The sequence below is a fragment of the Tiliqua scincoides genome, chromosome 5, assembly GCF_035046505.1.
Source record: "Tiliqua scincoides isolate rTilSci1 chromosome 5, rTilSci1.hap2, whole genome shotgun sequence".
Taxonomy (NCBI): domain Eukaryota; kingdom Metazoa; phylum Chordata; class Lepidosauria; order Squamata; family Scincidae; genus Tiliqua; species Tiliqua scincoides.
Window position 1 is genome coordinate 97,743,908 of NC_089825.1, and position 13,543 is coordinate 97,757,450.

A 13,543-nucleotide genomic window follows, 5' to 3' on the forward strand; every position below is an offset into this window, starting at 1 on the left:
GAAGGATGCAGGAGGTGTGGGGATCCCAGCGCAGCCCTCTGTAGGGCTCCCCAAAGCTTGGAAAGTTTTGCAGGAGGTACTTTGCACCCACTTTTACTGAACGGGGAGCCTTGTGAAGGGCTCCCCACACTTCCTGCAGACTCCAGCAGCCCTACCTAGTTAATAGTAAGTGGAAAGCACCCCCCTCGCACCCCCCTTAGCTAAGTGATCCTGGGGATTGCCTCACTGCCTCCCCCCTTCCCCCATGCTTTAAAGGGACAGGGGAAGCGTTACATGAACTGGTGGGTCATGACCCACCACTTTGAGAACCACTGACCTACAAGAATCTTAGTTTTGTTAAAGATTCGAATGATAGTTCATATAGCACATAACTATATGACAATCTGAATGAGAGAAAATGTGGAGTGTTTAGAATCTTATATTCCAAGAACAATCATGCCAACATTTTCCCCCCAAAAAATATTCTTTGAGACATATCCACTAAATATGAAAGAACACTTGCAATTTCAACATCCTTCCCACACAGATTTATGCATCCTAGCTTCGGAGTTGTGTAATAATACATTGTGGGCATCTAGTGGACTAGAGAGAAATTGCAAAATAGATTCTGTTCCAGAAATGTGGATACAGAAAATCTGGATTAATATGGAGAGATTGCTTATTATGGAGCGACAACAACTGAGTTGGTCCTCGCAGATTGAAGCCAGTCTGGAGACTCTTTCCCAACAGATAGATATGTGCAAGGAACAATTGGAAGATGTGAAGAAACAAGCAGAAGATAAACAAGGGAGTGAAAAAGCGGACAAGGAGGAAAATCAACAGGATGATCAACAGGATGAAGAAGAGGCGCTGATGGAGATCAAGAAAGATAAGATGGACAGAGTAACAGGTGTGCACAAATTTGATGGAACAAGAAGGAGAAAATATATCCCAGTTAACTGGAAGAATGAACACACCCTATATAAGAAAGCGTGGATCTATCAGATTCTGTTATAGAGATAAATTATTAAAGATATTACGGGAGAAAAAATGGAAAGTAAGAAATAAAAAGAACCCTGAGGGGTAATCTGAGGGTTAAAGAGAATTGGACAATTTATTCAGCTAATATTTATTAGCCCAAATTTATTTGAAGAAAAAAAAAAAAAAAGAATACGTATGAAATTGATAAATATGAATTAGAATGTATTAAAAAAATATGGGAAAACTATTAAAAACATAGCTGGAAATGTAAACGTGTGGAAGAATTGTTTTATATGTGGTTATTATGTCAAAGAAAAAAAGTGTAATTAGATTGGAGAATTAGATTGGAGTTGATATAGCCGAGGTGATAATTTTGGTAATTAGATTATTTTGCTTTAATATTAATGAGCAATTGAAGTTAGTTTATGCTTGGTAGAAAGTTAATATTTAGAAAATATAGTATAGGGAATTAGGGAAAATTTATTGTATATTATATAAATAAATGGATAAATCAATAAGAGGTAGAAATAGATGAGTAAGTAGATTAGGAGATATAGTATGATTAATTAGTAATGGAATATGGTATTTAGCACTCCTAAATGTATATTATATGTTTGTATGTCTGTGTGTGTTAATTATAAATAAACAAACAAATGAATGAATGAATGAATGAATGAATGAATGAATGAATGAATGAAAAAGAACTGGAAGATCCAGGTTCAAATCCCTGCTAAGTCATGAAGCTTCCTTGGTGACCTTGGGCCAATCACTACCTCTCAGCTTCATCTACCTCAGAGTGCATCTACATCATGAGGACAAAAGAAAGAAGGAAATATTCCACCATGAGAACCTTGGAGGAAGGGCAGTATAAATATGTGAAAAATAAATAAATAATACATATCTATCCCTCCGGCTACACAGCAGCAGTAGGCCAAAAACCCCTTAATCTGGGGGAGATTTTGATCAGCAACCTATTACTCGAATCTGAAGCAACAATTCCGGTCTGCATTGTGTCAAGCTAAGGTCTCTACGGTACATAAAATTCTGGATCCTTGGAAGGCTCCCAAATCACATTCTAGCTGGGTAGTTATCATATAACTTGTTCTACATTGCTTCTCTTCAGTTGTACAGCTTGCTTGCCATAGTGATAATGAGGAAATGAAATATGGCTCACACTATCAATCCTTGACTCCCTTCCTTGCAATTCAGAACAAGGAAGACATATACATAGTTACAAAATATCATCTTTAGCATGTAGGATTTTTCTTCTTCAAAACAACATTTTTTGTGTTCATTTCGGGCCGCAATAAAATAATGAACAATTTAGGGGAAAAAATGCAACCCAGTAACCCAGCAGTGGAGGCCAAAATGGAGAAAATCTCCACAGCCACCATGTACTTGCCCTTGGTGCTCAGATAGGTTGGAACAAAGGAGACCCAGACACTGCAAAAGACCAACATGCTGAAGGTGATAAACTTGGCCTCATTGAAAGAGTCAGGCAGTTTCCTGGCCAGGAAAGCAACAGTGAAGCTGACACTGGCCTGAAAGCCCATGTAGCCCAGGACAAGGTAAAACATAGCACCTGAACCCTCATTACATTCCACTATGATCTGCCCAGGTAGTGAGAACATATCAAGATCTGGGAAAGGAGGAGAAGTACTGAGCCAGCTGCCACATATTCCAAGTTGAATTAGGGAGCAAAAAAAGATAACACAATGTGACAGTCTCTTCCCCACCCATTTCCTCATCTTGTTCCTTGGGTTGGTGGCCATGAATGCCAGAACCACAGTGATGGTTTTGGCCAAAACACAAGACAGTGCAAGAGAAAAGGCATTTCCAAAAGCAGCTTGTCGGAGGAGGCAGGTCATCCTGCCGGGTCGTCCGACGAACATGAAGGAGCAAAGGAAACAGAGCAAGAGGGAGATCAGGAGAAGGTAGGTCAGATCCTGATTGTTGGCCCTGACGATGGGAGTGTCTTGATATTTCATAAAGATTCCAAGCACCAAAGCAGTGAGCAGAGAAAAAGAAACTGTGGTGGAAACCAAACTTATGCCCAAAGTTTCATTATAGGCTAGAAAAGTGATGTCTTTTGGGGTGCATTGAGTTTGATGCTGGTTTGGATGCTGGTCCTCTGGGCATTCTTCACACTGATCCATATCTGGAAGAAGGAGAAATGTTCAGTGCACTGAAAGAGTGTGGAACATCTAATCTTCTAGCAGACTTATCCTATTAAAAATGCTCACTGGCGGAGCTTATGTTCTGCTGGTAGAGGTTGCAGAATCCATGCAAAAGTGCTGGCACATGGCAGGCATGCGGAATGAGGCTGCCAGCACAGTTGCTGGTGGCAAAGACACAATCTGCTGGCACCAAGCAAGGCTGTGCAGAGGGAGAAGTGTTATCTTCTCTGGAACCGAAGGTGTTATTTGTTGCAGCTGCCATTTGATATTTTTTTTAAGATACCCAGTTAGCCTGAGAGCCATCGTGGTTTTGGAAGAGCTGATATCTTCCTCCAACAGTACCCTGGGAAAGCATGTCATCCAGGATATAATGGGATATTAAAAATGGCAATCACAAGGCAGTTTTGCAGAGAGCAAAGAACACAAAATGACAAATAGGGAGTCATGAAAAGAACGGAGACAAATGAAAAAATAACTAAATGAGTGGAGGCTTATGGCCCACCCTATCTAGGGATCTTGCACTGGATGAAGGGCTGCTGGCACGCTGGCGGCGGCACCCAATGCACCATCCTGGGGTGGGGGGAGGCCAAGCAAGACTGGTGGGAAGGTAAAATACTTAGCAGGTTGTTGCCCACCACATGAACCGCAGTGGGACTTCTCAGATCTGTGCCAGCCTTGTTGGTGGCATAAATAGGAAACTGTTGCATAGGGAAACTGTTGGGTGTGTGTCCACTGTGACTCACTGCATCCTACCCCAATATCTACCCTTCTGTCACAATCCTGTCAACAGCCAGTCTGTACCACCCTGCAGCTTTCCCCCTGCTGCACAAGCATCTATGCTGCAGCCACCGGCAGAAGGGCTGCCAGGGTGGCAGGGCTGACATGGTTCTGGAGGTTAGGAATGGGCTGTAAATTAATGAAAACAACTGCAGAAAGCCTAATATATACCTCATGTGAAACAGAAAAGGGCTGGAATTGGCAAAAGGGAACATTATTTTTCCCCACATAGTTCATCTTTGAGAACGCTTGGATAGCATCTGTGGAATCACATACCTGTTTGATTAGAAATGGTCCCCTCTGAGCACCGAAAACAATCATAGCAGCAAGACGGGTCCCCTTCACGAACCTTTTTGTGATAGCCAGGCTGGCATCTCTCAGTGCAGATAGAATGGGGCAACATCTACCCAGAGATAACAGAGAATGAGATTTAAATGACTGTGATTTAGGCCCTAATCCTAACCAACTTTCCAGCACTGGCATCGCTGCACCAATGGGACATGTGCTGCATCCTGCAGTTGGGTGGCACTCATGGAGGTCTCCTCAAAGCAAGGGAAAATTTGTTGCCTTACCTTGGAGCTGCATTTCCCTTACCTCAGTGCTGGAAAATGGGTTGGGATTGCACACTAATGTATTGATTCTTTTTTTTTTTTTTTTGCTACCTGTAATTTTATTCAAATTTTATTTTATTTTAACATATGCACAGTAATGAATGTGAAATACAATAAAGTCAAATATTTACTGGCTTTCCCTTTGGAAACAACCATCCAATCACAGTGTTAATAACATGACCATTCCATATACTATGACTATGTTAAATCCATAATTAATATATTATTATGGCTTTAATAATAATAATAATAATAATAATAATAATAATAATAATAATAATAATAATAGTACAGGTATTTATATACCGCCTTTCTTGGTCGTCAGATTTCTCCTCGGACTTTAATTCAAAGCGGTTTACATAGGCAGGCTGTTTAAATCCCCATAGGGATTTTTACAATTAAAGAAGGTTCTATCTTCCAAGAACCACACAAAATTTCAGATGGAACTTTTGCGGTCTGTTGTCACTTTCTGGCCTCCTCCCACACAGGCTGACAAGCAGCTCCTTCCAAAGAGCAGGTGGAATAACTCAGCTCAGCTTGTCAGCTGCTTCAAGGTCTCACCATTCGTGGTGCCGGTGGCCTCGAACTGGCGACCTTCGGATGTTATCTTCAGGCAGATGGAGGCTCAACCCTCTAGACCAGACCTCCTGCCCATATCCATATTTAAGGATCTGATACTTCACAGATACTGGCTTCCTAGCAGAACCTAGAATTTTCGCATCAAGGTGTGTTCCTTAGTTTATCTGTTTTCTTTTTTTTCCCTTGAAAATCTGAAAGATATCCAGTGAATTCCTGAAACTGACTCAATTACTATTGGAATTATATTTCAATATTCTTTCCCTGCAAATGGGTGTAGGTGTAGTCTTGCTACCAGCTGAGGAAAGGCAAGATGAAGATGACAAACTTCTAGGCTGTATCATAATGAGGGATTCAATTGGGATGCATACATACTCTCACAATAGTGCATCACCAATAGTGCATAGCAGGAGAATTCCCGTGGGTATCAGAATTCCAGGATCACCCAACGCTGACATTCTTTACTTGAAAGCAGTATCCATTCTCAGGAAATCATAGGGGTAGTGAATCACTGGGTTCTAGTATTTTATTCCAGGATTGTGGGGGAGGGAGGCTACACCTGCCTAGCTAAAGGAGAGACAATTTAAAGTCCATTGTTGTTCAGCTGGCCATAAACAATGAGGGACATGAGTTAAGTGAACAATCAGGACCCTTTGGTGTCAGCTAATAGACAAATATGTTTCTTCTTTGATTCAGCGGGATAGGCCTAGGCCAGAACCCCTTGGAGAGTCATCTATTCTTCAGCGCCAAAGGACACTCAGGACCTCTGCTGAAGAGAGGATTTGCTCCAACGCCAGAGTAGGTGGAATGATGAGAGCAAATTCCAATTACTGTCACTGAGACTTGTTGAGCTCAGCCTCAACTTGAAAGGTGTAGATGGCAAGAAGACATTCTGCATCTCAGCAAACCCAAAAATATTCCTGCATGAAGTTCAGGAGTTTGAATTATGTTAGCTAATTATGTTGGAGATCTTTGTTGTTCTAGGTTTATTGAACCCATCAGAGCATTCTGGCAATGTATTATTGGATCAGGAGGCAAACACGGTCACCTGCTATGTGTCAGAATTATGGAGGTTATCATAACTGCTCTAAATATGTAAGATATATATTTGTAGGTTTAATTGCAAAAGGAGTTAGAAAGGAAACAGCCAAGTCCTAAACTTGAACATATGGAAAGCCAACCTGATTGTATTTTCTGGGCCATGTAATGTCACCTTCTTTAATCGTAAATTTTTGGCCCGAAGAAGCCTGTGCACCCATCGTTCCAACTCTTCTTTGGATAAACGATTTATTTGGGAAAACCACCCAGTTCACAATGTCACATCCATTGGAGAGTTCCATGTGTTCGTTGAAGAAGACCTCGTCCCCAGCACTGTTGTTGAACTGGAGTATTCTCAAAAGTGAATGGAGCTGTAGAGAAAGAGAAAACCTCAAGATTGACAAAACAGTACACAGGTTTGCAGGGATGTAGGAATTTCCACTGAAAAAAATGTAATTTCTCTCTCTCTCTCTCTCTCTCTCTCTCTCTCTCTCTCTCTCTCTCTCTCTCTCTCTCTCTCTCTCTCTCTCTCTCCTGAAAGGCATTATTATATGCATTGGAAGTTTCTGAATATCATTTAGGTAGACTTTTCTCAAAATGGCATTTCTGATGTAATCAAATTGCACGTTCTGTGAGCGAGTCATGATCCCTGCTGAAGCTTTTATAGTACCTGCCCCATCTCTCTTTCCCAGATTTGGAATGTTGGAACCCTAGCATGTGAAACTGTGTGAATAGTCTCTCCATAGGGAAAGCTTTCATTTCTTCAAGCAGGCAGGGCAGGAAAAACAGTTATCAGCACCAGCAGTTCTGCCAATATCCTATCCATCTATCTGGGATCACTCAGACTTGCACCAGCAAAATTGCTGATGGAGGTATGAGTCATCCCACCAGGACAGCAGAGGCTTAGCCCAGGGCAAAGGAAGAACTATTCCTTACCTGGAGGGGATCACAGTGACCCCGCCCCCCCCGAAGGATGCAGTACATGGTGCAGTTGCATTGGCAGGGGGAGGAATTTAGATGGGACTGGTCTGGAAGCCTATCCAAAAATGGGGGGATGGAAAAGCAATCCTGATAGATAAGATGAGGGGACCCCCTGAGAAGGAATGGGGATGAAACCTACAGAAAAGAATTAGCATGTTTTGTTTCATGTTCTGCTTCATGCAGTAACCATCCCCTTACAACAGTACTGAAAGAAAAAGGTCTTACATTACCTCCCAGGGCTGTGTCATCTGAAGCCCCAATTTGAGTCCTTGAACCCTTGTCATGTGCCTGGATGAGTACCTAGCATGTAAAGCATGTGCCAAGGCAGAGACTGCATTGTAGATACTGTAGCTCTCAGCAGACATCCTCATTTCAAACTCAGTCCCCGGAAGATTCTCCAACTTTTCTACCCCTGTACAGTTCTTGAGATTCAGCCTAGACTCCAAGGGATTTGGGATTGATGTTAAGCACCCAAATGCCAAAGACCAGAATTGTTGGAGAAAAATATAATTTTGGTGGTTGTAAGGGTTAAATGTCTGGAGAAAGGTGGAAAATCCTGGCACCTCATTTTTGTGGACTGCTATGGATAAGGAACCATGGAAGTGTCTGATATATGAAGCATTTTGATAAGGTATTGAGGTAAAATCCCAGTGGCCTGCTGTGATCCAAACCTTCTCCATGAATTTGGTTGCTGGTGGTTCATATGTATTTAGCAGCATTTTTAGACATTGCATGTAGAGTGTGTTCCCATATGTAACAATCACATTGGCTTTTGTTGCATTAAGAGCGACCAGAATGTTTTGTGTAGCGAATATGCTTTTCTTGTTTTCCATATCTATAGTAACAAGTGGCACCCTTTCTGCAAAGGCAATACAAATCCCATTCTTACTGAACATGGTTGTCAACCTTTCCCCAAAATCTTCTCCACTGTCATCATGTGAAAAAATGAGGCCAATCCAAGTCCACCCGAAATATTTGATCAAATGCACAATCTCTTCATATTTAGAGGCTTCATTTGGAACCATTTGGTATAAAGTAGGGAACTGAGTTCTGTCCCTCAGTACTGAGTGAAGAGGTCCATAACTGAGCTAAGGAGTAAGAAGAGGGAGATTTTTTAAAAGCCAGGCTAAATGGCAGTTTGGGCACCTAATCCACTCACTATGTGAAAGCACTTAGAGTGGAGGGTCATTTCTCATTTCTTCTCTGAAGACAGAAGCATGAAGAATCATAGGGAGATGTGAAAGGAAATGTCATCTGCTGTATTCCTTTTTAATTCTCTCTTCTTATCTCTTTACTTAGCTCATAATTTTCAAAATTGGTTTGGAGTAGGAGAACCAGAAAGAATAGCTGCAGGTCCCAGTTGATCCATGACAGCTGCTGGGACTTACTCTGGGGCAATGGAAAAATTTTTCTAATGTGGAAGGCACCACTGGCTCAGGCAGTACCATTCATTACTGGTCATTTAGCAGTGGTGACTGTTTGGGGGATGATCAGGGACAGTAAAGGTAGGGATCCGGGTTGGGATCGAGCTGTGCCAGGGGCATTTGGGGAGCATGAGAGGGAAGATCATGGTGGCATTTGCCTACGCTGTTATCCTCCTTTCCTAGCCTGGACCTCCCCTGAGGAGTTTCCTCAGGCTTATGTCAGCAAAAGAGCTGGCTTAGATCTAAGGAGTCCCACTAGAGACTGGGCAGGCTACAAAGAAAAAAGTAAAAAGAAAATTTACTGACTCCTCCTGGGCTGTCTTGTTCCACTCTAGCTGCATGATCTGGGCTGGCGGGGGATAGGATTGGTCTCCAAGTGTGGTACAATAGAGAGAGTTTGTTGTCTGCATAGCAAATTTGTAAAGGAGATCCCCAATTCCCTTGTAACACCCCCTACCTGTGGGATCTTGTATAGTCCTAAGACCGTGGCCATTCGGAAGGAAGTGTCTGACTGCAGACCTCCAACAACTGCAGCCATCTTATATTCATCTCCGCACCGGAAATTAGGGAAGCTTTTATTGCGTTCAGATAGCAGGGAAAGGGTGATATCATATATTATCTTTTGGCAGAGGTCATCATAGATTCGGAAGCCAAGAGTGGCATTGGGTAACAGGTTTGGATTCTTGTTGATCTCATCAATGGCAAAAATGAAGGCCAAGGAATGCTGGTTGTTCTTTCCCATAAAACTACCAAAAAAAAGTGAGTTTTTATTTATTTTTTTTGAATTTTGTATGCGTTCATTTTCATTCATTGCACTCCAGCCTTTTAGAGGCTTGGGGTTAGCACCATGTTCCAAGCCTGCTAAAAATGTAAAACAAAAATTATAATAACCAATTCTACAGTTAGCATGACAAATATTACTGACTTCTGCCATCCAGATGTGTTTGAAGTAAGAACTGTGCAGTAAGATCAGCCCTGTAGTCCCATTCAGATTTGCAAGGTGTCTGGGGCTGCTTTTAAAAAAAGTCTTTGGATATCATTGTTTAGTTTAGTAGGGATTATCAGATTTCAGAGAACTACAGACAGTGCAAGGTTATGGGGAGCCCTCAAAGACATTATGCTTCATGGTGCTACTCTTTCCGCACAGAGTTTGATTTGAAGAGAATTGATTTAACCGCAACTGCGACTTGGTAATCCTGACAAAAACACTGGAAATCATGGTTGCATACTGTTGTAGATGAGCAACTATAAAACATTGTGTGCCCCATTCAAAAGCACTGACAGCAGAATAATTGAGGAGTATCCCTAATGCTGATTAATCATTTCATACATGGTTTGCAGTAGGCTCCTTTTCACAGCAATAAATGTCAGAGTTCACAGTCCTGAAGTTCCTCTGTATTGATCTGATTCAAGTACAACTTGTTTCTGAATATTACAACTGCATTTTATTATGAAATAAGTTAGACCTTGAACAAATTACCCTTACCAGAATCAGACCAATTTTTTTTAAAGAAACCCCCAGAAAATCTGAGTTGATTTTAGAATTTCAACTGTAAAGAGGCATTGTCAATTTAACAAACATACCAGACTTTCAAAGAACTAGCAACCTTATCAAAATCAAGTCAGACCTTTTTTTAAACAATAGAATCTGACGATTTGAAGGATACTGTGGTGAGGAAAGATTTTTGTCAGGTGTAATAAACATAAACCCTCTATCTGTAAAGAAACTTAAAGGCCAACCTGCACAAACCTTGCTAAATAGTGCCCGTTATACTGTACTGGATTTAAACCACACACACACTTACTAGACCACTACATTATCATTGACATTCAGAGGGACAGTCTTGAAGGACTCATTTCGTAACAGACCCACATTCATGGACAGAATTCCACCAACCACATGGTTTCCTGGCCTGAAATAATCAAATCCATATCTCGGAGTTGTTGCTCTGCAGAGTCCTTCCAAGGGCTTGCTCATAGACTGAGGCAGGAACAGAAGGAGGAGGAAGAGGAGCAGGATCTTTGAGGAGACCATTGCATTGCCTTTCAAATTTGGGATCTTCATAGATCGCTAACAACATTCAATGCACTTTTTAAATGCTGAATATTGTAAGTGTGCTTATTCTTGCCCTGGTGTTGGATCTGAGATGCTGTTCCTCTTCACTGTGAAGGAGCTCAGCTGTCTTCTGAATTTGCACAGCTCTCAGTAGCAAAAACATCTTCTTTTATAGCAGGCTTTGTGACTTATGCAAGTTTGACAAAGTCTCCAATCCATTGCTTTCTCTGTCTCCCCCCCCCCCTTTTCTGGTGTTTATGAATTTCAAAGTTACTTCTGAACATCTCCTGGGGCTTCCTTGCAGAGAACACTCAATCACAATATAATTATAGATAATGATCATTCCAAACTCACAGGCTCCACGTTAGGTTGTCTGTATGGTTGAGTATCCAGAGCCAATGTTTATGTATAGAGTCCCCAGAGGCACACTCAACTCTGATGGGTCAACAGGTGAGATCAAAAAGGCCTTTGTCATCTTGGAACATGCGTTTCTGCTATTTATGGTGCAGCTAAGCATTAGAAAATTGTGTGTACTTCTCATGTGATCTCACACATCTACCCTTTTGAGTTCTTCCTAGAATTGGAACAATAATAATGTTCCACATAGGTCTATCTTCATTGACCCAGATCCCTATTAACCATTCATGACTTTCCTCATAAACTTTGCCATCCTTCCTTATTCCTAGTTTCCCCTTTCCCACAACCCACTGCAGTACTCTAACATAGCACAGGTTGGGGTTCTTATGTGTTACTTTATTTCTCCTTCTTAAAAAATAGGTCCTTGGTGCTCACTTGTGGCCTTATGTAGAAAGTAGGGGCAAAAATGCAACGTGAAGTGCAATCCTGAACTGCACATGGGCTGAAGTCCCTTGTGTCGGCCCAGGAGGGTCACAAATGTGCCATAAGGCACATTTGCGCCTCCTCAAGAGTCGGCAAGGCCAGCACACAGAGGTGCACTGGCCTGCGGATGCTAGCATTAGCCTTCATGCCAACAGAGGGAGAGAGCCTTGTGTCGGCCTGGCTGGGCCGAAATAAGGCTCTCGGGTAGGCAGGGAGAAGGTGGGACGGAGGCGTTCCTGGGTGGGGGGAGGGCGGGCGGTGGGCTGCCACCAGGGCTCTCTTGGCTTGCTTGTTCCAGCGCAGGATAGGATTGCACCCTTAACAACCCAGCACAGGAAGCCAACATGGAACTCCCCACAGTCACCTTCTATTTGCCCTTAGTGCTCGGATTGGTTGGAGCAAAGGAAATCCATAACAGGAAAAAAAAATGTTTGAGGAGTGTTGTCAAAAACCAAGACAGGGAAAGCAAGTTTTTCTAGTAGTGGAAAGTTTTTTGAGAGTGGGAAACAAAGAAAAAGTGTAAACTTGTCCTGAATGAAAGCAATACAAAAACTTCCTAAATCAACTGTAATAGTGAATAAAATAACAAGCTATAGATGAATGATGAGTCTACTTCTAGGAGAGCATAGTTCACATAGAAAAGGAATGTGTGATGTGTACCACAGGAGTGTATAAAATTGTAACAAGAACTGACCTGGTGTGATGCTTCTTGGTGTGCACCTACTGGCATCCTTTATCATGATAAAGTTTGTTTTCTTCTTTTCCTTTTCACGGACTCTAGTGTCTTTTCTTTTGTGCACCGGGCAGAACCTAAACCTGAACGCAACATGGGAACCTCTGATCTATGCAACACTGCCAAGGGTTTGATCCCAAGTCTCAATGGAGGCAGCAAAATGTGTAAAGAACACATTTCAATGGGTAGCTTCACTTTTTATTGAAATTTCAGTAATTGTACATGATCATCTACTTTATCCTACAGAGCTTCACTTCAGATGCACACCTTGCTTACCACAATAATAGCGGGGTTATGCAGTGGCGTCACTGGGGTTCGCATCACCCGGTGCAGGATGCCAGCGTGTCACCCCCCCATGCAGTGGGCGGGGCAACACCCCAGGTGGTAGACATGGTGATGTACCATCACTCCGCCCCCACTGGTGTTTTGGCTGTACCTTTTGACAGAACAAAGATAGAACACATTCTGCATGAAACTATGCATTGATTGATATATAACATGATGGTATTATTTCTCCAAACTGTGATTTCAGTGATTTTGGTCACTAGCGGTGTCACACACACACCCCAGGTGACAAATTACTAACACCTTATTGCAGCAGTTCTCAAACTTTTAGCACTGGGACCCACTATTTAGGATGGCAATCTGTCCAAGACCCACCAGAAGCGATGTCATGATGGAAGTGACATCATCAGGCAAATTAAAATAAAGAAGTATAAATAATTAAAGTAAAACAAATAATTAAATAAGCAGAATCCAGCTCTGGTCCACCAAGTGAATTTCCTCTGTAGCCTGCCTGCAATAACTCCCCCCCTCCAAAACCAGATTGTTTTCAGCCCTGCTCAGTGCCCAGTTCAATTTAAGAACTTCTGTTTAAACCAGATCACTGTCAGGATCCACCTGGCTTTGCAAGTCTCAGAAAGGTTAACCTTATCAGCTGAAGTCTCTTTTGATCCTTTTTAGTGGGGGGGGGCTGCCTTCTGGAGCACTTGTTGAGCTCCAGGTGCATAGGATCAGGACCATTCTGGTAGCCTTGCACTCTCCTTCACCTGATATTCTACACCTGCCAAGGCACGTTTGCTTATTCGTGAGTAAATGTGACCATGAGGCTTAGTTTCGCTTTCCATAGGGGTGAATACATTCATCTGCTTGGAGGCAGGGACTTCCTTCTCAGGTGTTTTTGGGGGCTGCATTAATTGGATCAGGACCATTCTGGTGTCCTTGGATTCCTGTCAGCCTGCCCTTTCCGAAGGACTAAGGCAGGTTTGCCTACTCATGAGTATATGTATGATACGGCTCATTTTCACTTTCCATAAGGATCCATGCATTTTCTGTTCTCCAGTTTTTGTCCATAACTTTTGATAGAATGG

At 42.2% G+C, this 13,543-nt stretch overlaps 1 protein-coding gene across 1 annotated transcript; it reads right to left on the bottom strand.

Annotated features, from left to right (window-relative positions):
• Positions 1–2,207: 2,207 nt before the first annotated feature.
• Positions 2,208–9,286, bottom strand: LOC136652494 (vomeronasal type-2 receptor 26-like). The gene is made up of 4 exons (XM_066629435.1): positions 9,002–9,286; positions 6,406–6,510; positions 4,191–4,317; positions 2,208–3,118 (listed from the first exon to the last, which is right to left on the bottom strand). Exons 1-4 carry the CDS (start codon positions 9,284–9,286, stop codon positions 2,208–2,210), a joined length of 1,428 nt encoding a protein of 475 aa, XP_066485532.1.
• Between the last annotated feature and the right edge of the window lie 4,257 nt (positions 9,287–13,543).